The sequence below is a fragment of the Phascolarctos cinereus genome, unplaced genomic scaffold (genome assembly GCF_003287225.1).
Source record: "Phascolarctos cinereus isolate Bilbo 61053 unplaced genomic scaffold, phaCin_HiC Scaffold_9;HRSCAF=440, whole genome shotgun sequence".
In the NCBI taxonomy this organism is placed as follows: Eukaryota; Metazoa; Chordata; class Mammalia; order Diprotodontia; family Phascolarctidae; genus Phascolarctos; species Phascolarctos cinereus.
Window position 1 is genome coordinate 100,300,900 of NW_027556402.1, and position 24,720 is coordinate 100,325,619.

The window sequence follows — 24,720 nt, forward strand, 5'->3', positions numbered from 1 at the left end:
TTCTAAGTATAAAGGGCAGCCTAATCGAAATGATGGACAGGTTTTTTTGCTGCTTAAGTTCCATATAATGGCTGAAATTGGTTATGCATGGACCTAATGAAGAGCTTGTCTTTCAATCACAGATTGGTGGTTTGGTTTCACTTGGGATAATTACATTTCACATTCTAAATTTCTAGCAAAGAGACAATGGCAGGCACTTTTTCCCACTTTGGTCTAATCTATTCAAGAATTTTCCACTGTCTTTTTCTTTTTTTTTTATCTTGGGGAAAATTACGTTTTTTTCAGAGAAAGTATGAAATAGAAATCAGTTCGAGTACCCTGGGAGGAATCTAAGTTGAAGCAAAAGAGTTCTGAGAATATTTTCTCCATTACTTCAGGAGATTCATCTGTCCTTGATCTTACTTTTCAGAAAAATGGCAATGGCAGAATTTGCTGAAAACCTCAAGGAAGAGCTGACCTGCCTTGTGTGCATGAACTACTTCAGCTACCCAGTTACCTTAAGCTGTGGCCACAGCTTTTGCTATCAGGCCTCTTCAGGAGCCAGGGAGGAATTGACCAATCCTGCTCCTGTCCTCTGTGCACAAGAGCCTTCCAGATAAGAGACTTGGAGCCCAACTATTGCCTAGAGAAACTGGTCAGCATAGCCAAGAACATCAGACCCTACTTATTGAAGCTGAGGAAGGAAAGTGTCACTTGTGAGAGACATATCTGAAGGAGCAAAAACTGTTCTATGAGGAGGACCAAACCCTGCTCTGTGTATCTTGTTTCCAAACCCAGGATCATAGCAGTCATACAGTGCTCCCTATAGAAAAGGCTGCAGATGATTCTAGGGTAAGTGTTTTTAATTAGCAGGAATCCATCTAAGATTCCCACAATCCTATTAGTGGTTCTTCAAGACAATCACTTGTGGAACTGGAATCCATGGGACACCTGGGGTCCCTATGTCAGCCATACCTTTTGATACTCATGGCAAAGATATTAAATGATACTCATTATGACTGGTTTCCTAGCTCTGAGATGGTAGGACTTTGTTTATCTGACCCAGGAGCTTCACAGTATAGGGAAGAGCATCATGGGTCAATTAGTTGTTATGTTTTTCCAAGACAAGCTCCAGAAAACTTTGGATCTTCTTTGGAAAGAAGCAGAGATAACTCAGGCCATTTTGGCTGAAGAGAGAGAGAAAATTAATATTTGGAATGTGAGTATTTTAGGGTGGGGGTGGGTGGGAAGTCAACAGAGCATTCTAGAATTCAAGGGAACTTAGAGCAGTCTAAAGAAGAAATAATCAGGGCACTCCCAGGAAAGAGACTCTGCCAAACTTTAAAAGTCAAAGATTTCAAAAGAGAATAAAAGAGAGAATAAAAAAAGAATAGTTCCTCCAGAATGCTAAGCATTTGTTGATATACGAAGTGTCTTTAAATTTTTAATGCTAGCTTAATTTAAAAACATGTATTCTTTCTCCTACCTCTCCCTGGATTTTTAACAAATATGCATAATCAAGCAAAACAAATACCCACATTATCCACTTCCAAAAATGTCTATCACTTTGCATCGTAGTCCATCCACTGTCTATCACAATGTCTGTCACAACATGCTTAATCTTCAGGCCTGGGATTTTGTGGTTTGTCATTGTGCTGATAAGAATTCTCCAATCTTTTCAAGCATATGAATTTCTGAAGAATGAGGAAAAGTGGCACCTTTATAGTATGGGCAGAGAGGAAAGTGAGAATATGAAGAGTCTAAGAAAAAATGAGGCCAAACTCTTTCAACACCTTCAGAACTTAAGGAAAGTCATCACAGATCTTGAGCAAAATAACCAGAAAGCAGATCTCCAGCTTCTTCAGGTGAGACTCGGGAAGATAGGTAATCATCCTGAAACAGTTTCCTAATTCAAAAAGCCTAGCATAGCAGCCCACTGGCATTTAATGTCAGGGCAGAAAATCTGGTTCAGACTTCCCAGCTCTGAGCAAAGTATTTAGTGCACAGTCCAGCCCTAATAGTTATTTCTAATGATGGGGTAAGGATGTTACCAAGGAAAAGTATTATTATGTTGCGTGTGCTCTGTTTGTCAAGGTAGGGAACTGGGCTGTGATTTGAACAACTAGTGTGAAGAAAGTATTAGAAACCAAACTCAGGTGTGAATAACTTCAGCACAATGTTTTATAATCTGAGAAATTTTCTTGGTTGATATCTTGATCACGAACTCAGGTCCATGAAGTGTGTGGGAAATGAGGGGACACCTGGTGATTTGTTCAGCATAGTGGTCCTTTTCTGATTTATGAAATGCATGTGTGTATGCATGGTAATGCATGACAACACAGATCTTTTTCATTTTCTCCAGGAAAATTGCCAAAAGAAGTTTTCCCTTTAGTCCCTTGGTTCCATGGTTTTTTTTTTTTTTAGTGCCTGGGGTCACACAGCTAGTAAGTGTTAAGTTTTTTGCTTGTTTGTTAGGCAATGGGGTTAAGTGAGTTGCCCAGGGTCACATAGCTAGTAAGTGTTATGTGTCTGAGGTCGGATTTGAACTCAGGTCCTCCCAACTTCAGGACTGGTGCTCTATCCATTGCACTACCTAGCTGCCCCTCCTTGGTTCCACTTTCCCAAAACTCTTGTTTCCTTGATTAACTCTCAGCTAATTTGACTTCATGAGCTTATGGGGACCATGTCACAGTAAGGCCTTGGCCCAGGACATAGCAGAGGACCAAGATAAACTTTTTTCCCTCTCTTTTTTTTCTCCCCAGGTGGTAGGAGATGCATTAAACAGGTAAGATTCCCTTTTGGGGTCAGCTAAGAGTTTAAGAGAAGGGTCTGTTTTAGAGGAGGGACAGCAGTACTATATCCATGTTGAGTCTGTACTGATCATTGAGGGTAAATAAAACTGTCCTCTCTGCAGTAGTGAGTCCCTTCTGAATTATCGTCCAGAAGCTGCCAGTACTCGTGTCCATGTCTCAAATCACTGGCATATGGGAAATGATGAAACACTTCAGAGGTGAGCATTAGTACTGTACTGGAATTTCAAAGTACAGAGAAGCTTCCCTAATGTTTGGATCAATACAGTAGATGAGGAGATATTCTCATACCAGGGATAACAATGGGATGGAACAGGGAAAATCACTTAATGAGTACTTAGTAAGAACTATAATTTTCTTTCTTTTCTTTTTTTTTTTTTTTTGGCGAGGCAATGGGGTTAAGTGACTTGCCCAGAGTCACACAGCTAGTGTTATGTGTCTGAGATTGGATTTGAACGTAGGTCCTCCTGACTCCAGGGCCGGTTCTCTATCCACCGCGCCATCTAGCCATCCCATAAATGATTTTCCTTGCAAGTACATGTGCTTACTCTGACCTGCAAATGGTCATGTGAAGTTTGTTCAGATTGTAGGTGTAACATTAAAGGTTCTCCTCTCACATAGTAATAATACAGTCTGTAGTTGTCATTGGTGATGATGGTGGGGGACATTAAAAATCCTAGCCCTCTGCACAATTAGTACTAAGTAATTCTTTTTCTTCTTAACCTCATGGACATTGAATTGATCAATGGGGAAATTGTTTGCTGTTCTGACTTGTTCATTCAAGATTTGAGGACATAAAGTCATGTAACCTCTTGGCCTTTCTTTGTAGTGAATGTGACAGTGGATCCTGAAAGTGCCTGTCCCTATCTTATTGTGTCTGAAGATATGAAGACTGTTACTCATGGAGGATGTCAGCAGAATATACCAATTGCTCTCCACCAATTTGAAGACAGTATTATATTGGGGGCTCAGGTCTTTACCTTTGGAATATACTACTGGGAAGTAGATGTGGGAGACAGTAGGGAATGGTCACTTGGTGTATGTAAGGCATCATTGAGTAGGAATGCAAATGTTCCACTCAGTCCTGGGGATGTATTTCTCCTTACATGTTTTCTGAAGGGAAATATTTACTCTGTGATGACCACACCTTTGCACATAGAACACCAATCAAATTCCCATATACGAAAGGTAGGGATATTTCTAGACTATGATCAAGGGCACATTTCATTTTATGATGTCTTGAAAACTAGTTTAATATTTCATTTCCCTCTCTTCCACTTCTCCAAGCCCTGAAACCTATGTTTTGTCCATGTCCCCCCATGGGAGAGAGAATGGGATTCCAATGACCATTAATCTATGAATATTCATTTCTTTCCTTTAAATTAATTTATTTCAATTTATCAACAATCACTTCCATAAGCTTTTGAGTTTTGAATTTTTCTCCCCCTCCTTCCCCATCTCTCTCCCCAAGATGGCATGCAATCTGATATAGGCTATACCTATACCGAATGTTCATTTCTGAAGAAGCTTCTGTGCTAGACCCTTCCAGAAGGACACAGCTCCAAGTCTAATAGAGTCCAGACCAGCTCTGGGTACTGCTCATGAAAACATTTCTACTGGGTGATTGTGAAGAAGTCATCAGGCGTTTATTATTTGGACCCCAAATTAACATATAGATGAGTCTTTTCATAAAACTGCCATTCTACTAAATAAACACTCAGGGAGCTCTCAATAGGTGGTTGCTGTTGTTTTAAATGAATTTGGTGTCATTGTGGATTCAAGTCTTGGGTCTGCCTATTAGTAATGTCATTACTATAGGTAAAGTTCTTTTTTTGTTGTTTGTTTTTTGCTTTTTGTTTTTAGGCAATTGGGGTTAAGTGACTTGCCCAGAGTCACACAGCTAGCAAGTGTATAGGTAAAGTTCTTAAACTCTTTGAGACTAAATCAAGTTGTATCATCTACTTCCTTTCCTGGTCAAGTTTCTAATGTGTCCTACCATTACTCTTATGTAAATATTAGAATAAATGGTTACTTGGTCAGCTGTTCTACAAAAATTTGTTGAGGATTTTTTGACAAAGATGTATGTTCATAACTTTATATTAAATTTTGAGATGAATATTGTTCCTGTTATTTGTCTATGGAGTCAAAAGTTGCAAGGTCATTATGAGAATACCTTGGTTATTTATTGATGAAGATGAGACCATCCTCTGGGGTCAGTATTATTTGGACTCTATCTGGGTAACTATTGCTCATCTGGTGCAATGGATCACTTAAAGTTACAGGTTCAAGCAAGCAATTTTTTACTACAAACATTCTGATACCTCCAGTAGAAGTTATTCCATTCGGCAGTTTAAAAGCAGTCCAGAGGATAAAATAAAATAAAAACCTCTTTAAAAAAAGGGCAAAAAAGCAACTTGCTAAAGATTACCTGGTGTCTCAGGAGTTCCTTGTCAAAGTCCTAAATATTGTTTTATATTACTCTTGCCCAAAGGGTCCACATCTGGGTCTCACATCAATCCATATGAGCAGAGTTACACAAATAGCCCTGTGTCTGCTCTATAACTTGCTGGTTTTGGACACTCAAGGCTGGTGGTGTGATCCATACACTGGTTCCACTGACTCCTGGAATACAATACCACAAGAGAAAACAACAAACATCAGCTTACTAACACAACAGACCACCGTCTATCAGATTATGCTGTGTTAAACGGTGTCTTGGTCCTTCTGAACCACTCCCACCTCCCAATCAGTAGAGTAAGTTTGTAAGGAGACAGTATAAAGTAACAATAGCAGGAAGTAAGATTGCAAAGGGAAACCTGTAAGTCACATACAGGCCTTGTCAAAGATCAAAGGAACATAATTGGCAGACTGTCTCACCTATTAACCAAAATTCACATCTTAAGAATATGTGCTAAATCAGAGGAAGTCATTCACGTGGGCTTTTCTGTCGGACCTTTTGGTCCAGGCATCTTTGCTGTTGGTGATGTTCAGCCTCCATTTTCAAAGAGGACCAATGACATCATGTCTTGACTTGTTACTGAATTGGATTTAAGTGAGGCAGAGTTGAATAAAGTTATCAGCCTCACTCTCTCTTCCAGTCATCAAAATCCAGTGGAAAGACCAAAGTGAAGACTTGGGATGGCCTGGGATGCAGTGGAAGATCTGGGCATCTTTCATGTCTGACCACGTTCTCGGTGCTCCACAGTGCTTGCTTGGGCTGCCTTCAGAGCCACTGGAACATACTGTTCTCATTTACCCTTTTGCCAGGGGAAGTCTTCACAAACTCCCCAAACTGTACAAACCAAACATTGAACTTCTTTTTCTTCAGTCTCTAAAATAACTAAGAAGCACCAAATTTCAGTTCTTATTGAACCTTATTGGTTTTGTAATAATCAATTTAGACTAATATGCAAAATGAGGACAGATAGATTCTGAAAGTGAGAAAAAGTAACAAAAACTTTTCTGGACATCTGAGGCAAGAGAGCAGAATGCCAAATGTTGTTGATAAATTTGAGATGACATGGATGTGTTAACTTTAAAGTTTATGAGAACTTTGAGATGATAGTGTCTGGCAGGTGGGGTCACTGCTTCAGTGCTGCTGTGGCTGCCAGGATGACACTGTTTTCCATTATCCTAATGCTAGGAGATGATTCACCATTTCCATATAGAAAATAGCATCAGATACTATGTAAATCTTAAGAGAATCTTGTTTATCTGTTTTCATAAATCCTCCATGGAGAAGTTATATAATTCAATAAAGAGAATCATCTGGTCCATTTAAATAGTTGAAGGTACCTAGACAACCCTGGGGCTGTACATATATTTTCTATCAATCTCACTCCGTGACAGAATTATTAGTTTCTTGTCATTCATTTGCTCACTGACACCATTGATATCATTCCATGTAGGTCATCTTGAATAACACATGTCAGTCTATTGACCTCTACCAAATATTCTTTTTTTTTTTAGGCAGTTGGGGTTAAGTGACTTGCCCAGGGTCACACAGCTAGTTAAGTGTCAACTGTTTGGTCTAAGGCCAGATATAAACTCAGCTCCTCCTGACTTTGGGCTGGTGCTCTATCCACTGCACCACCTAGCTGCCCCCAAACATTCTTTCTTTATCCTTTATTTATTAATAGTTAGGATCTCCCCCAAGAACATGGCATTTCAATGTTGTCTTCCAATGACTAAATTCTCCCTATCATTTTTGGCTTATCTCCAATGCATTCTGCTTCCTTAATTCATCTCTGATGCCCCTCAGTGGATTCGATCTCTCCCTCTCTGAACATACATAGCTCTTGGAACCTTTCTTTTTGTAATTATTCTATTCTGTCTGTGTGATGGATATTTGTTATGATCTCAATACCCTTAAAGATTTTACAATTAGGTAAGGGATTAAGACTGGTATATAGTAAGCACTATATAAATGTTGGCTATTATTATTATTAAATTGAATGTAATTATATGCTGTGTTTCAGATGTGATTAGTATAAAATACCAAAGGTAATAAGGTTAATGATTTTTATAATGGGATACTTTGGAAATGCATTTGGCTAAATTGATGTTATCTGACTGGTAAAAAGTTTTGATTTATGTTTTAAATACATGATGTTGTGTATGTTATTACTATATTTCTAAATTGTCTCATATTGTAAAATTTGAGAAACCATTACATCAGAAATGCTGTTAGAAACATTACTTCCATTTTTATCTGGATACTGTTAGATTATGAATTAAGCTTTTAAAAAGAATGTGACAGAGGTAGGTAGGTGGTACAATGGATAGAGCACCAGCCCTGAAGTCAGGAGGACCTGAGTTCAAATCTGACCTCAGACCAAACACTTGACACTTACTAGCTGTGTGACCCTGAGCAAGTCACTTAACCCCAATTGCCTAAAAACAATAAAATTTAAAAAAACAAAAAGAATGTGACAAAAATAGATATTTGAAAATAATTATTTTATTTTATTTTATTTTAAAGCAGATGATTTTATTTTAAAACAGATAATAAGCTTATTATGATAAAGAATGCATTTTCATTTGAAAATTTTTTGCTATCACTTTGAGATATATTTTTCCTATTAATCAATATGACATGTGTAATGAATATACCAATAATTTAGTTTTCTCAAGAGCTGCTTATTTGGCTTGGAGTCAGAGTTCACAATGAAGCTTAAACTGATTAATCAAAATTCTGACAATGCTCACAGTCATTGGACCTTAAATGAATTTGAATCAAAGATTGTAGAACCTGCTCCCATCACAGAACTCTGGTTCTGTACTTTAGGGGAGGTGGTCACAACCCCAAAGGCTTGACTCCAGAATTGTTGCATTGTGGGACTTACGGATTTCTCGTGGGAAACCACTAAATGATTGTTTGCTATCCACCTTCCCCCCTCCTTCCCCAGTTGTGATTTAAGTATGTAACCTGTGTTTTTATTTCAGCTAAGAGAACATTCCTCATTCTGAAACTGATTAATTAAACTACTTGATTACTGGTACTCCCATCTCTAGGCCTGCTTTGTGTGGCTCTGATCATTCTCAGGTTAGAGACTGGCTCAGTAAAAATCCTGTTAACAACTTATAAAAATTATGTAAATGTATAGGATGGTTTAAAGATATAACTCCAACATATCAATATGTGTCACCTATCAGTTATTTCCTATATTTCTGAAACCCTGGATTATGGTTAGTTTTAATTTGTCAGTAAAGGATAAATGAAATGTAACTATTAGGGAAATATGAAGAAGTTAACACTATTGGAATCCTAAGCTGTGACTAGTGAAATTTTGCTATTTGAGGTAAAAACTCTTGAAACTATAATTTGTCATGGTTTTGAATTTAGACTGTGATTGTCTGAATTGTAATGAAACCAACAGTAGAAAATGGCATGTGCTACAGGCTAAGAACTGTGACAGGTGATATCTATCCCCCCAGGAAAAGTTGGGAGGAAGTTGCATGGCCTAAGGTAATAGCCTCTTGACTCAGTTTCCCCATTGTGCTATTTCCTTTCTCAACAGGAAATTTCTCTTTATTTTCCTCCTAATTACATGTAAAAATGTATTTCCATATTAGTCATAAGATTACATTTAAAAATCATTAACTGTATAGTAGCCCAATCCATTACCAAAATTATGATCTCTTTCTCATTAATGTGTTAGCTCTCAAAATTAAATGTGATTGTTTTAGAAACTAGAGAAATTTGTTTTCCAAGAAGCTGTTTTGCTTGTGTGTGCATAGTATATATGTGTATGTGTGTATTCACATATATAAACACATATATTACCTTAGATAGGGGGTTGGTAAGCATGAATATAGTAAGTAGTCAAAATGTAGGCTAAGAGATAATCACCACTTGTGGGCAACTTAAAAGAGTAGTTGATCCTAGAACCCTACTTCAAAGTAAAAGTTCAAGTTCCAGTTTGAAAAAAAAAAAGGAAACCAGAGTCTAAGCAAATTTGCCCCATTTCACTGAATACAGCAATTATTTCCTATCTTCTGCACAATAGTGGTCAATTATGAATCATGTACAAGAAAAGTACACATCAATACAATACACATCCAAGACAATTTCAAAAAAATGCCATCAACATCCAGAGAAAGAACTGATGGAATCTGAATGCAGATCAAAGCATACCATTTTCACTTTTTTTTGGTGTTTTTTCTCCTTTTGTTCTGTTTCTTCTTTCACAACATGACTAATGTAGAAATATATTTAACATGATTGTACACATATAAACTATATCAGATTACTTGCTATCTTGGAGACAGGGGAGAGGAGGGAGGGAGAAAAATTTAGAACTCAAAATCTTTTAAAACATGAATTAAAGCATTATGAATTAAAAAGACAATTAAAAATTGTCTTTTCATGTAATTGGAAACAATAAAATGCACCTCTTTCTTCTTGAGACTGGAATGACCTGATACTTTAATGGTTAGTAGGAGAACATTATGTTATATAAAGTCAACCTTTCTATTTTAGTTTTAAATAAAAGGACAAGGTTCAGTTTACAAAGTTTTACTACTCAGTTAATGTGTCACTAAACAGCAGTTTTGGAGATGATGCTATGTAGGATAGACCCTAAGATTAAGATGCCCCGGCTTAATGGGGAGATGTTTTGGCACTACTTCTCTTATCATGCAATTTCTGTAAACGTGTTTATTTTGATCTAGTTGTAGCCCTTCACTCACTAACAAAGGTAACTCCATCAGTGGAGCCTCTTAGCCACATTTTCAGGCCCATAGAGTTCCCTATACCTAAAAAAAAGCAGTCGTGTTCATTAGGACCTATCCTAAGAGTTGGGCTATGTCCCTATGTACCTCATCCTTTTTTCCCTTTTAGTTCTCTGTTAACTTCATTTTCATATCTTCATCATTCAGTCTTGTCTTTCTTCAAATATCCTCAACTTCCTCTTCTCCACCTCCTTCCCAAATTATATCCTTCTGTTTTCTCTGATTTCAACCTTAGTATTCACTGTTTGTGCATAATGAACTTTTGTAACCTCTATCCCTACCAAACCAGCCTTTTGTTGAAAAGTTTTCCTGAATGGAGGGCCTCATTAAAGACATATACTAAAGAATTAAAGTAAGAAGAAGTTGGTGTATAGTTCTATAGATTGGGTAGTCCTTTATCTATGGTTAGAAAGCAAACTCCATATTGTGTAAAAAAGTCTACTTGACTATCTGTTTAAAAACTTGTGTTTATTGATGCTTATTATTTTTCCATTTTATTCACTTTGCTCTTTTATGCCTCTCCTCAGTGAGCCTTTTATGATAGCAAAGTATTAAAAAGAAAAAAAAATAATAGTAATAAACACTTTGGTAAATCCAGCCAACATATGAACTGTGCCTAATTCTGTATATAGTATTGCATACTCATAGTACCTCATTCCTGTAATGAAGGGAGGGAATTGTATGTTCTCATTTCTTCTCAGTTTCCAAGCCTCATTTGTTTAATTTAACAACAATAAGTTTCATTTTATTCTTCCTTCCATTTGCATTGTTGTAGGCCTTTTGCATCATGTTTTTGTTTTTTGGGTTTTTTTCTTTCTGCTTTATAATTGAATTGATGAAAGTTCATAAGATCACCAAGAAAAAGAGTTTAGAGAAACCAGTATAAAGGGACCAAGAGAGAGGACTCAGACAATCCCTCCACCCAGGGGTCAGTATATGATGATAAACCCACAAAGAAAATTGTGAAGGATTGGTCTGACAGTAAGGGACAGAACAAAGTGATGTCAACAAAACTTAGGAAAGAGAGAGTATTCAGATGGAGAAGGTAATCAATAATGCAGAGAAATAATAGGTAACTTTGAAGAGAGTAAGTAGTTTTTTTGATAGGAATGGAAGGTAGTAATACAAAGGGTTTAGAAATAAGTTGGAGGTGAGAATGTAGAAGTAACAGGTATAGAAACTTCACTTTTTTTTCTCCACTTAGAAATCTGACTGAGAAAAGGAATGGAAATATGAGGATCATGTAAATAGGGCTTTGTGTTTGTTTTTTTATTTTTAAAACACATTTTTACTGATATCTTTTGCTTTAACAGTAACATTTGGTTTTAACGTTTAACATAAAACTTTGTTTTAATGTAGTTTTAACTAAATTTCCCTATATCCTTTTTTCTTCTCTGTCCCAGACAGGCATCCCAGATGAAGAATTTTTTCTTAAAAAAAGAGGAAAAAAATCAATAAAACTTACTAATACATGTGGAAAAATTTGAAAATATAAGCAATGTCACACACCCATGTCCCCCCATTTCTGCAAAGGTAGGGGAGGGGTTTTCTCCTATCTCTCTTTTGGGGCCGTGCTGGTTATTTGTAACTTTGTAACATTTATTTTCAATAATTTTGTGGCTGTTCTTTCTACTTACATTGTTCTAGCCATTGAGTATGTTGTTCATTTTTGTAGCTCTGCTCACTTCACCTTGTATCAATTCATGGAAGGATTTCCTCAATTCTCTGATTTATCATATTAGCCTTTCTTACAGCATGGTAATATTCCAGTGCATGGACCACAAGTCATGTAGACATTCCTCAGTCGGTGGGCTTTGACTTTGTTTCCAATAGAACATAGAATATCAGAGCCAGAAGGGCCTTTGCCAACCTCCTTATTTTTCATAGATCGGGGCCAGCTCCAGTCGTCCTGATCTATAACTGGACCTAGATGGCTCCAGAGGAGGGAGTGAGGCTGGTGATTTTGCACTGCCCTGCCTCACTTAAATCCAATTCACTTGTAAGTCAGGACATCACCTTCCTGACATCATGGGTTCTCTTTGAGAAGGAAGGACAAATAATTGAGGCCCAGATGAGGGAAAGCAGCTTTTTAGCAATCACGTTGCCTAGCTGGAACTAAGTCTTCAGTCCAGGACCATTATTTCCTCATGCTATACTCCTTCCTTTTCAGGCTAATTGCAAACAGTCTTGGACTAATCCTCATGCTCGTTTACAAAACATTGTCAAGCTTCCAAGTTTCCACAGCTGCTTTTAGAACCAAGCAGTACCACCAGTGACAGATTTCATCCCTGTGATTCCAATATAATAGGGCATTAGTTTGGGGAAAAAGCAAAAAGAGCTTATCATCCCACGTTCATCCCAGTTGGAATCTCTTCCCCCACACACGCTTTGTCCCTATTTCCCCTTTGCCCTCAATCCAAGCATACATGTGATAGTCCCTTGGGCCAAACCAAGAGCAGATAGAAAGCCAACATTGTGTCTGAGGCCAGGGCTCATGAGCCTCTTAGCAGAGATTTTAGCAGAGACCTCATATGCCTCATTAATCAGGTGGTTACATGGGTGTCCATGATCCCTTGGCACACGTGATCTTTCATTTTGTCAGCAAATTTGATGCTTCCTCTATAAGAGAGGGACTCATACTTTGTTGTAGCCAGAGAATGGAATCAAGGTCTCAAATAGAGAAGTGGACATAGCAGACAGGAACAGCACTTATGCTTTTTTAACTGGAGCAAAGAAAGAGAGAATGGGGTTTTCTGCTGAGGTGATTTGAAAAATAGAGTTGGGGAGGAGAAGGATTTCAGGAAGAATAATCTCTGTTTTTCAGTGAAATATGTGAACATATCCTTCCTTTGCAGGAAAAGGAAAGTTGGGTGAAGAAAGTAATTTAAGAAGTTTGTGAACCTAGAATCCCATATAGAAATCTCCCTAACTCCAATCTTCATGCTAACCTAATCATCCCTTCATATTCAATTCACACCTGTGCCCTCTGTCTATATATGTTCCTTCTAACTACCCTAATAATGAGAAAGGTATTATGAGTTACAAATATCATCTTCCCATGTAGGACATAAACAGTTTAAACTTATTATGTCCCTTATGATTTCCCTCTGTTTACCTTTTTATGATTCTCTTGACTCTTGTATTTGAAAGTCAAATTTTCTATTCAACTCTGATCTTGTCATCAAGAATGCTTCAGAGTCTTCTGTCTCACTGGATGTCCATTTTTCCCCTTAAGGACTATACTCAGTTTTGCTGAGTAGGTGATTCTTGGTTGTAATTCTAGCTGCTTTGCCCTCTGGAATACCATGTTCCAAGACCTCTGATCCTTTGATTAAGAAGCTGCTAAATCTTGTGTTATCCTGACTGTAGGTCCATGATACTTTGTTTCTTTCTGGCTGCTTGCAATATTTTCTCATTGACCTGGGGACTCCGGAATTTGGCTATAATATTCCTGGCAGTTTTTATTTTGGGATCTCTTTCAAAAAGTGATTGGTAGATATTTTCAATTTCTATTTTACCTTTAGGTTCTAGAATACCAGGGCAATTTTTCTTGATAATTCCTTGAAAGATGATGTCTAGGTTTTTTTTTTGATCATGGCTTTCAAGTAGTCCAATAATTTTTAGATTATCTCTCCTGGATCTATTTTCTGGGTCAGTTCTTTTTCCAATGAGATATTTCACATCATCTTTTTTTTTTCATTTTTTTGCTTTTGTTTTATCATTTATTGATTTCTCATAAAGTCATTAGCTTCCATTTGCTCCATTCTAATTTTTGAGGAATTATTTTTTTCAGTGTGCTTTTGGACTTCCTTTTCCATTTGGCCAATTTTGATTTTTAAGGCATTCTTCTCTTCATTGGCTTTTTGGATCTCTTTTACCATTTGGCCTAGTCTGTTTTTTTTTAAGGTGTTTTCCTCAGTATTCTTTTGTGTCTCCTTTACCAAGTTGTTAACTCATTTTTCATGATTTTCTTGCATTTCTTTTCCCAATTTTTCCTCTACCTCTCTTACTTGAGTTTCAAAATCCTTTTTGAGTTCTTCCATGTCCTAAGACCAATTAATATTTTTCTTGGAGGCTTTGGATGTAGAAGCTTTGATTTTGCTGTCTTCTTCTGAGTATGTTTTGATTTTCCTTGTCACCTTGGTAACTTTCAATAGTCAGAGGTTTTTTGTTGTTGTTGTTTCCCTTGCTTGCTCATTTCTCCAGGTTTTTAAGTCTTTGTTAAAGTAGGTCTGTGTTTCCAGGGTGGAGGGTACATTGTCCCAAGTTTCAGGGGGTTTGTGTAGCTGTTTTCAGAGATACCTCAAGGGACCTGCAAGTTTTCAGTAGTTCCAAGGTGGTATGATCTAAGGACAGATGTTTACTACTCTCCTGGACTATGATTTGGTTTGTAAGAGATCACAAGCACTCTTTTCTGTGCTTTTTTAGAACTATGAGGAGGGTCCCTCCTCTGCTGTGGCTGTGAGTTCTGCTATGCTACTGCTCCTCCTCACCTTGGGACTGTCGCCCAGGACTATGACCCAGATCCAAGAATGGGCAAAGCAACAGAGTCCTGCTTCAGTGCTAGCAAAGAGGCTCCTGTAATCTCCTTGTGACTAGTTGTTTAACCCACCTACCACCTGTGGGCTAAGAGCTCTAGAAGCAGAAACTGCTGCTGCCACTGCTACTGCTGCTGATTCAGTCCCTCCTAAGGCCTGCTCCTGGTTTGCTGGGTCTGGGGCTGCACTGGACTGTGCTCCTATCTCTCCTTGGTGTAACAGACCTTTCCCGCCAAACTTGCAAGTTGTCTTGGGCTGGAAATTTGTTTCACTCAGTCTTTTTGTGGGTTCTGCTGCTCTAGAATTTGTTTAGAGTCATTTTAAAAGGGATTTGGAGGGGTTTGGAGGAGAGCTCAGGTGAGTCCCTGTCTTTACTCCACTATCTTGGCTCCGCCTCCTTTCTGTGGTCATTCAATAGGAGACATTTTGTGGAAAGTTTGGCAATTGTGACCCTTCACTCTGCTATCTTGATTCCCTAAAAATACATAATGAAAGACAATCTCTCCTCTCAAGCTTACATTCTATTAGGGGAGACAATAGAGATACAGAAGTGGTTGTCAAGAAAGAGGACTTGATCTATAAGCTTTTTTTTTTAAGGCAATCAGGGTTAAGTGACTTGCCCAGGGTCACAGAGGTAGTAAGTGTCTGAGGCTGAATTTGAACTCAGTTCCTCCTGATTTCAGGGTCAGTGCTCTATCCACTATGCCACCTAGCTGCCATGAGCAATAAAGTTCTATGGGGAGTTGGGCCATTGAGAAGTACATTGGCAACCCCCTTCCACGAACAATGACAGAGTTGATTTGACCTTGATTCCAGCATTGGAGAGGTGTGGTGAGAATAGGAAGTAAAGGGAAGCATGGATGAAATTTGATTTCATATATATATATATATATGTATATACACATATACATATATATATATATATATGTATATACACATATACATATATATATATGTATATACACATATACATATATATATGTATATGTGTATATACATATACATATATATATACACATATACATATATACATATATATATATATATATATATATATATATATATATATATATATATTTAGTAAGCAAAGTGAGGGAGCCACCAAACCCTTTTTTATTTATTCATTTATTCATCCATTAATTAATTAATTAACTTATTCATTCACTACATTTATTTATTTATTTTTGTTTGTTTATTATCACTGAGCTCATTCTATTAATTTATTTTGAATTATCAACAATCACTTCCATAAGCTTTTGAGTTTTAAATTTTTCTCCCCTTCCCTCCCCACCTCCCTTCCCATGTAGGTTATACATATACATTCCTATTAAACATATTTTCACATTAGTGATGTTGTGAGTAAGAATTAGAACCGATAGGAGGAAACACCAGAAAGAGGAAACAAAACAAAACAGAAGAAAAAAATAGCATTCAAACTCCATAGTTCTTTCTCTGGATGTGGATAGCATGAGGTCTTTGGAGATGGATGTCTTGGATCCTTGTATTGCTGAGAAGGGTTAAGTCTATCAATATTAGTCATTGCACAACGTGGCTGTTATTGTGTACAACGTTCTCCTGGTTCTGCTCACTTAATTCAGCATCAGACCAAGTCTTTCCAGCAAACCCTTTATTTAAAAAATGAATCAAATGAGGGAGACTTGATATTAGAAAAGTTAAGGGGCAAAGACATAACCTTTGAAAAGTCAAGGGGCAAAGACATAACCTTTGAAAAGTCAAGGGGATGCCATGATGGGGATATTTAAGATGCAAATATAGATGTAACACAAGTGATCAGGGGAGAGATTGGGTCAGGAGGTACTGATTTCAGAATAACTTCCTAAAAATGTTAACTGAAGCCATGGCAATCAGAGATAGACTCTTTTAAGAATAAAAGGAAACAGAGTTCTAATGTTGGTGAACATCTACATTTACGGTGCCAGGGCACAATGAAAAAAAGTTTATTGACTTGATATAACTGACTCCATTTAGTGACTGAGTAGCTTTTATGTAAACTGTTTTTTTTTCTGTAATAAGGACTTGAGTGCTATAGTTTGGAAATGATATCTGTGTCTGTATTCTAGATTTGGTAAACAACTACTGATGACATATGCATGTCTCCCAAATTTAGTAAACAATTGTCAATGATGTAAGTGTTCCTCAAATTTGGTAATAAACTACTAATGATATATATAAGTATCTCAAAATTCGATAAACAGCTACAGATGAGGAGAATACCTTGCCCTCAGTTGTGATTTTAAAGACTACTGATGATTTTTATGTCCTCCAAATTTAGTAAATCACTGAAAAACACTTGCTGGTGATGTTAGCTTGGGCTGATAGTATTCTTTCATGGTAAGCTTAGGTAATCAATCACCAATGAGAATTTGGGTGTAGTAACCAAACTAGAAAGAACCAAAAGAAACCTACTAGAAATCCCAAATCTCTAGGTGGTGATAGAGTGATGGAGTGGTGGCTCCTTCATTTCCCCACAAATGAGACTTAAGTATCCACCATGTTTGCATATAGGAAGTACTGATTGACAGAGATTCGACAACTTACCAGGCAACTACCTTGGAGGGAGACACACAGGCTCTGGCTGGGCAAAAAAGGAAACTTCCTTCTTGCAAACCAGTATGAGATATATTTACTGGACAGCCCTAGCAAATGTGGTTGGGAATTTGTTCCTAATGAAACAAATGTTTGTATTGTCTAATAAGATATGTGAACTAATAAACATTAAATGCATTGGATTAATAAAGTTGAATTGCTAGCATTGAGAAATGCAAGGCAAATTAATGTTTTCATCTCACTGGTTACTAAAAGTAATGTTTTAATTGAATTTGAACCTATACCTTTCATTATATAGGGAAATATAAGGAATGAGTAAGAGGAAGAAGAAGAAAAGTCAGAGAGAGAGAGAGAGAGAGAGAGAGAGAGAGAGAGAGAGAGAGAGAGCCTGGAAAGCATGAGATGGTTGTCTCATGGAAATCCAATGAAGAGAGAGTAGGAGTAGGAGTGTGTAGAGGCAAGATATCAAAAACCATATATGCTCCAGACTTGTGGCATTTTTGAGTCCAAACTAGACTTGAGAATAACTTGTTTCGTTTACATAGAGGATGTCCAGAATGGACAATCTGGTTCCCAATGCAGTATCACACCTACTCTGCAACTCATAGTTTGAATGAGTTGCCTAAAGCATAGGATGAAATGATTTGTCCAATAATCACAGATTCAAGACTCAAATCCATCTCTTCTTCACTTTGAAGTGAGGGCTCTATTTACTATGATATGTTATACTGATTCTCAATACTGACTTATGGGCTAATAATTTTGCCCAAATTTTTGAGTGCCTTCTTCTCTTTGAAATATTTTGAAAACTGATCCATGCCTACTTTAAAAAATTTTCTGCCTCCATCATGTATTTTGTCTGTGGGTACTTAGATCTGATTACCTTTCTCAACCTCATTCTTTTTTTAACCTCATTTTCTTAAATGCTATATTCATGTCCTCATATAGCACATAATATTCTAAAGCACTGGGTATAAATATGGGTGTTTCACTGTGATTAGCTATAAGAAGAGGTCACTGCATAAATTTGTTCCACTCTTCATCCATAAATGGTTTTGAGTTCAGTTGTCTTCTTTGGATCTAATACCAAACTATCTCAAGATTTCTTTTCTCTCCATCACTACATTTTTCTGTTTTCTTAAGAAATACAATTGTGCTTCTTATTGTAAGAAATACAATTGTACACAATAACAGCAACATTATGCAATAATCGACTATGATTGACTTAGCTCTTCTCAGCAATTCAGTGATCCAAGACTCACAATGGAAAATGCTACCCACATCTAGAGAAAGAACTGATGGAGTCTGAATGCAAATCAAAGCATACTATTTTTGCTTTTAAAATTTTTTTGTAGTTTTTTTTTCCTTTTTCTGTTTCTTCTTTCACAACATGATCAATATAGAAATATGTTTTACATGATTGCACATAATATAACCTATATCAAATTCCTTACTGTCTTAGGGAGGAGGGAGGGGAAGGAAGGTGGAAGAAAAAAATTGGAACTCAAAATCTTATTAAGAAGTGAATGTTAAAAATTGTCTTTACATGTAAATTGGGAAAAAAAACACAAAAAAAGAAATGCTGCATTTTGGGACACTAAGATAATATTGCTCTTGGCTGCTATACCTATTCATGTCAAGGAGATCTAGCCTTCAGTGGCTGAAGACATTTTGGGTTCTTTTGGCCCCCTAATTTGGGCATTTGGCTTCTATCAGGTTAATTTCCACTCAACATCCTTTATTCCCATTCACACCCCATGTTGCAAAGTAACCAAAAGAAACTGGATGAGGGAGACCTAGCTTAAAAAGGAGGTCTGGAATTGGTGTAGATCATAGGCAGTCAAAGGGCATCACAATCCCTAACCCCATGCTCTAGAGCAAACCGAAGGAGGGCTGTTGGCAAAGCAAAGACATTTAAGGAAGCCCTTCCCTCTAGTCATTCACAACCCAATCTGCTTCGATTCCTTGTCTCATATATTTGCTAAACCCAAACCTAACTAGCTACAGCCCTGCATTTGACATACCATTCCCTAACCTTCCTTTATCCTTGGTTTATCTGTATTTTTGATTTTGTCAAAGTTGGGGACATCTAATACAGTATTGTGCCCAGTTCCTTCACATACTATAAGAGCTAGATTGTCAACTACTTCATGGAGACTTACTTGTCTGATTCTTCAATTGGTTCTAATCTCTTCATCCTCTGAACAATACACATAAAGGTTTGTGAGAAGCAGCAAGGAGCCTAGAAGGAGGAGGTGCTGCAGGCACTGGAAGGAAGCTTAGCAGCAAAGAAAAGAGTTACACAGAAGGGTATCTCATGCTTTTTATAAAAATCCTTTCATCATAGTTGAGAAAAATCTCTACCATTTGAACAGGGCAAGGTAAATGATGCTCTGTGTAAGAGGGATAGTTATTTGGTTTTAAAAATCTCCATTCTGATAACTTCTAACCAGAAATTAATACATCTCATAGAGAGAATGGAAAGTTTGTCTTCCTGCTCATAAATTCCTATATATACTTACATATTTTTTAAATTTTTTATATACTAACATATTTTTAAAAATCACTTTTAACAGTCTTTATATTAATAGGCTTTAAAAACATCAGTGTGTAATTTTAAAATGTCTTCTTTTGTATTTCTTTTAGGATTAGTTTGTATACATCTAAGAAATTTTTTATTTCATAGTAAATTTGTTATTTCCCTCTCTTTGAAATGCATTAATGTGTATTCTGAGGAATAAATTGTCATTTTTGAGAATGATTCTGTTTCTGCTTCTTCTTAAGAGTTGTCCTGCTTTGTTTCATTGTTATTGCTCTCTATAAGACATATATAGCTCCAATGATTTGTCCTTTGATCTGCTCATTCCTTAAAATGGTTTTATTTCTACAGTTTTTTCTCGAGTATTCATTCTCTATGTCCCCCAACTACGTGGTTACCATGATTATTATACAACTTTTTGTAGACACAAATTACAATAAAAATCATTTCTTTTAAACTTTCAACTTTTAATGACATTCAAAGTAATGGACATACATCTTTACTGAAGGTAACCAGCTCAGTAACAATTATTTGACATCATAGTTAAACGGAATTCTACCCTTACAAAGGACTTTTGATATATCTCCTTTATAGTTTACCATTAACCTATTCAGTAAGGGGGAAAACTATTTCCCATTTCTATAATATAAAAAAAAAATAAAAATAACAACAACCTGTCCTTAAAAGGGATATGTGGATTTCTTAAAGCAAAGCATCTATTAAATGACAGGTCTAGACATAAATCTGTTACAATACCAGATTTAGAACAAGCCTGATTGACGGTTACTGAATGTTTATTTGGCAGAATAGTTGTCTTTCTGACAAGGTTCCATTAAAAAAAATGGTTAAGGTGGTTGGTTTGGTGTGCATCCAGGAAACGCAGCACTTTCTTAACCCTAAGGCTACCCAGAGGCAGCAAAAGGAGCAAGCAGTTCATTTCTTTGTAAAAATGCCAAATAACAAAAATCTAAAGTTTCCCTACCAAATACCCAACATAAATACTTTGAGATAACACCTTATAAACACTATTGAGAGCTGGCCAGACATACTTTAGTTTTGGAACTGAGTCTTCTTCAGACATTAGTATTATAATGCCTTAAAATTAGAAATATGTCAAGGCCTAATAGTCATAGGAATTCCATTCTCTTCCCCTATTGGAGGACAAGGAGAAAAGAGGGGTTGAAGTGGCCCAGAGAAAGGGAAATGAGGGAAACGATATATGAAGCATCTCTCCAAGGCATCATAAAATGATATGGTCCCTTCAACACAGTCTAGCAAAATCCCAATCCTGTGGATAGGGAAATGGACCTGTTGTTCAAAGTAGGGTGGAGTAGTCATGATAGTATACCTATCTCCTTTCCTAACACATGAAAGAAGGAATATTTCCTCAAAAGGGAAAAACAGCCCTTCATCTATCCTCAGTGATTTCTTGCATACACCAACTGCCCATTGCCTGCTAACTCCCACTTCAACCTCCCAGTAGTGGATGCCAAACGTGAAGACTTGAGCCCCCAAAATGAAATTATTTTCATATTTATTGGTGGAGAAGTATATATTCTGCTGGCTGCCCCCATGTACCACAGTCCTCAGATCATCAGACAGGATGAGATGTGGAGAGGGATTTTGGGGATCCAGGGTCACATCCACTGAAAAGAAAGAACAAGTAGTTGAATGGTTTAACTTCTGAGGGCCTGAGTGGACAAACAGGCTCAACACAAGGTCCCCACTAACTGAATTCTTCTGTATCCATGACATCAGAGCAGAAAAGTTCCCCAAAGAAGAGTTACTTCAGTGGGAGGACCACGCTGTTTTAAATTGTCTCACAGTCTGCATAACAAATATCAGAGCATATGTATTACTGTTAAGTGAAGGCAAGAGTCTTCACTCACTGTATCAGTTGTAAGCTGACATTGCCCCCATAGAAATACTTCCAGCTCCAGAGGAACAAATTTTTCAGGAAAAGAAAACTCCCTTCCTTTTCACAAAGAAATGATCTTCATGCTCCTTTTGTTGCCTCTAGGTAGCCATAGGGTTAAGAAAGTGTCAGTTTCCTGGATGCCCACCCAACTAGCCACCATAACCAAGGCATCAAGGAAGTAACTAGGTACTTTGAAATGTAGCTTTAATGACTCCAGTGCTCATTCTTACCTTTGAAGCACTTCAGCATTTCCCACATCATAGTGTTTTGAAAAATGATCGCTGAAATGGTGGCAGTCTCTGGACTATGACCCAAGAGTGATTCACACCTGCAGAGGACAGGCTTATTTATCTTCAGGGATCAGCATAGGCTTCTGGCCTCATTGACCTGTCTTCCCATCGGACAGACCCTCCTAATCGCCACTTCATTCTATGTTTCCTCTCTATATTCCCACCAACAAACTTTACCCTGTTGTTCTACTGCTCTTAACAGGACTCAAAATTGAATCTTACCTGGTCAATGTACCTCCTACCACCTAAAGAGAAAGAGAGAGAAAGGGTGAGTATTGGGCTCTACTATGCCTTATATACAGGCACTTCTGTGACAGGATTCTCCTTCTTGCCCACAGAGTCACATATATTGAGAACAATTGACCCTAATTTCTCAAATACCTCATGGATCCAGACTCATTGTGGCTTGAGATATTCATCAAGAGGATTTGTGAAAAGTGGAAAGCTCAATAGCCTTATGCTTACACATTTTAGTTTGATTTCTAACATATTTCCATGAAGTCTTAGTAAAACATTGACCTTAATTTCCTGCATGCTCAACCAGAGTACATGAAACATATTTTAGTATTTTCTTAGCATCATTAGGAACACATATTACTGTTATGAAGAGCTGAATGGTAACCTCCAGCTCTATCAGAGTCTGTATTGGGGTATCTGTGACTATGCTGAATGCCCATGTGCTATGAGACTTTTTGATTTAGGAAATTTGCTCTTTTTTTTCTTGGTGATGGCTTTTCTCTAGCAGCTGACTTTTCCAGCAACCATATATTCAAATCTACCTAAGGAGAAGTCTCAAATAATTTTCTTATCTTCATTTATCCTCTGGAAAACTTAGGGGACCAGGCTTATTAGAACTCTGTTTAAACTAGGAAGCTACTTCATTTCATAAGCTTACCATATCTGTTGTTTGTTCATTCTTTGCCAGAATTTGAAGGTCTTGGGGAGCTGGCTGAATAAAATGTTGTTAGACTATTAAACTCTTTTCCAGGTCTCACCTGCAGAAGCTGGCTATTTGTCTTCCAGCTATATTGTTCAATGTCCATGATCACCTCTCTCAAGCTGTGAAGGTGCTGGGAAAGTCTGGTCTCATTTTCTCTTATATTCTTCAGGTCTTCACTTTCCTGCTTGGCCATTATGTGAAAATGAAGCTTCTCTTCCTTCTTCAGCAATTCATGGAATCTTGTATATTCAGCTATCATAGTCTCCTTCCAAGTTTGAACCTCTTCCTGCAAAGAAGTAACTTAGTCCAATAAGGTACAAAGGCCTATAAGTCCATGTTCCAAAGCCCTTTCCTCCTTTTCTTTAGGAAATTTTTTCTTGTACATAAATATCATCTAATGTGAGAGATAATTTGAGGTAGTGGTCTCAAAGCCAAGATGACATAGGTTGTTCAAGACATGCTTCTAGTATATACTGGCCTGGTGACCCCATATACCTTCTTTTTTTTTTTCCTTGAGGCAATCAGGGTTAAGTGACTTGCCCAGGGTCACACAGATAGTGAGTGTGTCTGAGGCCAGATTTGAACTCAGGTTCTCCTGACTCCAGGGCTAGTGCTCTATCCACTGCACCACCTAGTTCCCCTCCTTTACACATTCTTTAACCACTCCTGGCTCTAAGTAACTCTAAAACTAAACTAAACTAAAACTCTTTAAAACTTCTCTGGGCCACTATTGCTATAGGGAGGATCCTAATTCAAAAGTTCAAACACCATTGAAATCACAAGTTCTGGTCCTTCTGAACAAACTTTTCAAAAGCCTGAAATCTTCAAGGGGGATTTTCACTGGCACCAATATCTACTGCCTGCTAGGAATCTCAAGGTCCCTTTGGGACTGTGCTAAAGACCTTGGAGCCTCAGGCTGTCGTGAATATTGACTCCCTGTCAAGGAGCAAGGCACTCACCTTCCAAATCTTCCCCTTCTTTCTCTCTTCTGCCAGCATGTTCTGAACTGTCTCCACTTCTTTCCTGAGAAGATCCAAAGCCTTTTGAAGTTTGTCCTAAGGAAATACCAGCCATTATTTCACTCATGATGCTCTTCCCTGAGCTAGATTAGCAAAATCCCACTAGATCAGAGCACAAAGGCCAATAATATTTAGAGTGCCTCTTGCTATTTGTAGTCTGGGAACTGAAAGATGGAGCTAACCCAGAGCTTGATGGCCTTTTTGGGGCTCCATGGCTTCCAAAGCAGCTGCTTCTGATACAAGTGATTGGCTCAGAAGATCCACCAATTGGGAGAGAAGGAATGCAACCTAGACAGCTCTTGCTTTCCTTTTCCTTTTCTTTTCTGGCCAATTGGAGTTAAGTGACTTGCCCAGAGTCACACAGCTAGTGAGTGTTATGTGTCTGAGGCCGTATTTGAACTCAGGTCCTCCTGACTCCACTGAGCCACCTAGCTGCCCCTTTAGACAACTTTTAACCAGAAACACTTACCCTAGAATCCTCTGCAGCCTTTTTTACAGTATGTACTGTATGCCTGATGTGTTCCTGGGATTGAAAACAATATACACAGAGGAAGAATTGGTCTGTTTCACAAAACAACTTCTTCTCCTCCTGGTGTCTCTCACATGTGATCTTTTCCTCTTCTAACTGCAGTAAATAGGGTCTCAGTTTCTGGCCTATGCTGGCCAGCTTCCACAGGCGGTGGTTGGACTCCAAGTTTCTCATTTGGAAGTCTCTTTTGCATAGAGGACAAGGGCAGGGCCTGTCATCTTCTCCCCAGCTGTCGAGGAGGCATGAGTGGCAAAAACTGTGGCCACAGCCCAAGGTCACTGGGTTTCTGAAGTAGTCCATGCACACAGGGCATGTCAGCTCTTCCTTGAAGTGTTCAGCTAAGTGAATCCCAGCCAT

General features: G+C 37.7%; 1 protein-coding gene and 1 pseudogene across 1 annotated transcript; one reads left to right on the top strand and one right to left on the bottom strand.

Moving 5' to 3' along the window:
• The first annotated feature begins 413 nt into the window (after positions 1-413).
• On the top strand, positions 414-4,149 carry LOC110213675 (putative E3 ubiquitin-protein ligase TRIML1; annotated as a pseudogene).
• Positions 4,150-20,780: 16,631 nt separating this feature from the next.
• LOC110213674 (putative E3 ubiquitin-protein ligase TRIML1) lies at positions 20,781-24,720 on the bottom strand. Its single transcript, XM_020994067.1, has 6 exons — positions 24,304-24,720; positions 23,775-23,870; positions 22,871-23,101; positions 22,098-22,120; positions 21,816-21,913; positions 20,781-20,818 (listed from the first exon to the last, which is right to left on the bottom strand). Exons 1-6 carry the CDS (start codon positions 24,718-24,720, stop codon positions 20,781-20,783), a joined length of 903 nt encoding a protein of 300 aa, XP_020849726.1.

What these genes read in the sequence shown, in the direction of transcription:
- LOC110213674 (XM_020994067.1), bottom strand. Translation starts at nt 24,720, where the DNA reads ATGGCTGGGATTCACTTAGCTGAACACTTCAAGGAAGAGCTGACATGC. An exon ending in CAAATAGCCAGCTTCTGCAG is followed by an intron (nt 22,121 to 22,870) that starts GTGAGACCTGGA and finishes CTTTCTCTTTAG; the next exon opens with GTGGTAGGAGGTACATTGAC. An exon ending in AATGCTGAAGTGCTTCAAAG is followed by an intron (nt 20,819 to 21,815) that starts GTAAGAATGAGC and finishes GTCCTCCAATAG; the next exon opens with GGGAAGAGAATGGAATTCCT.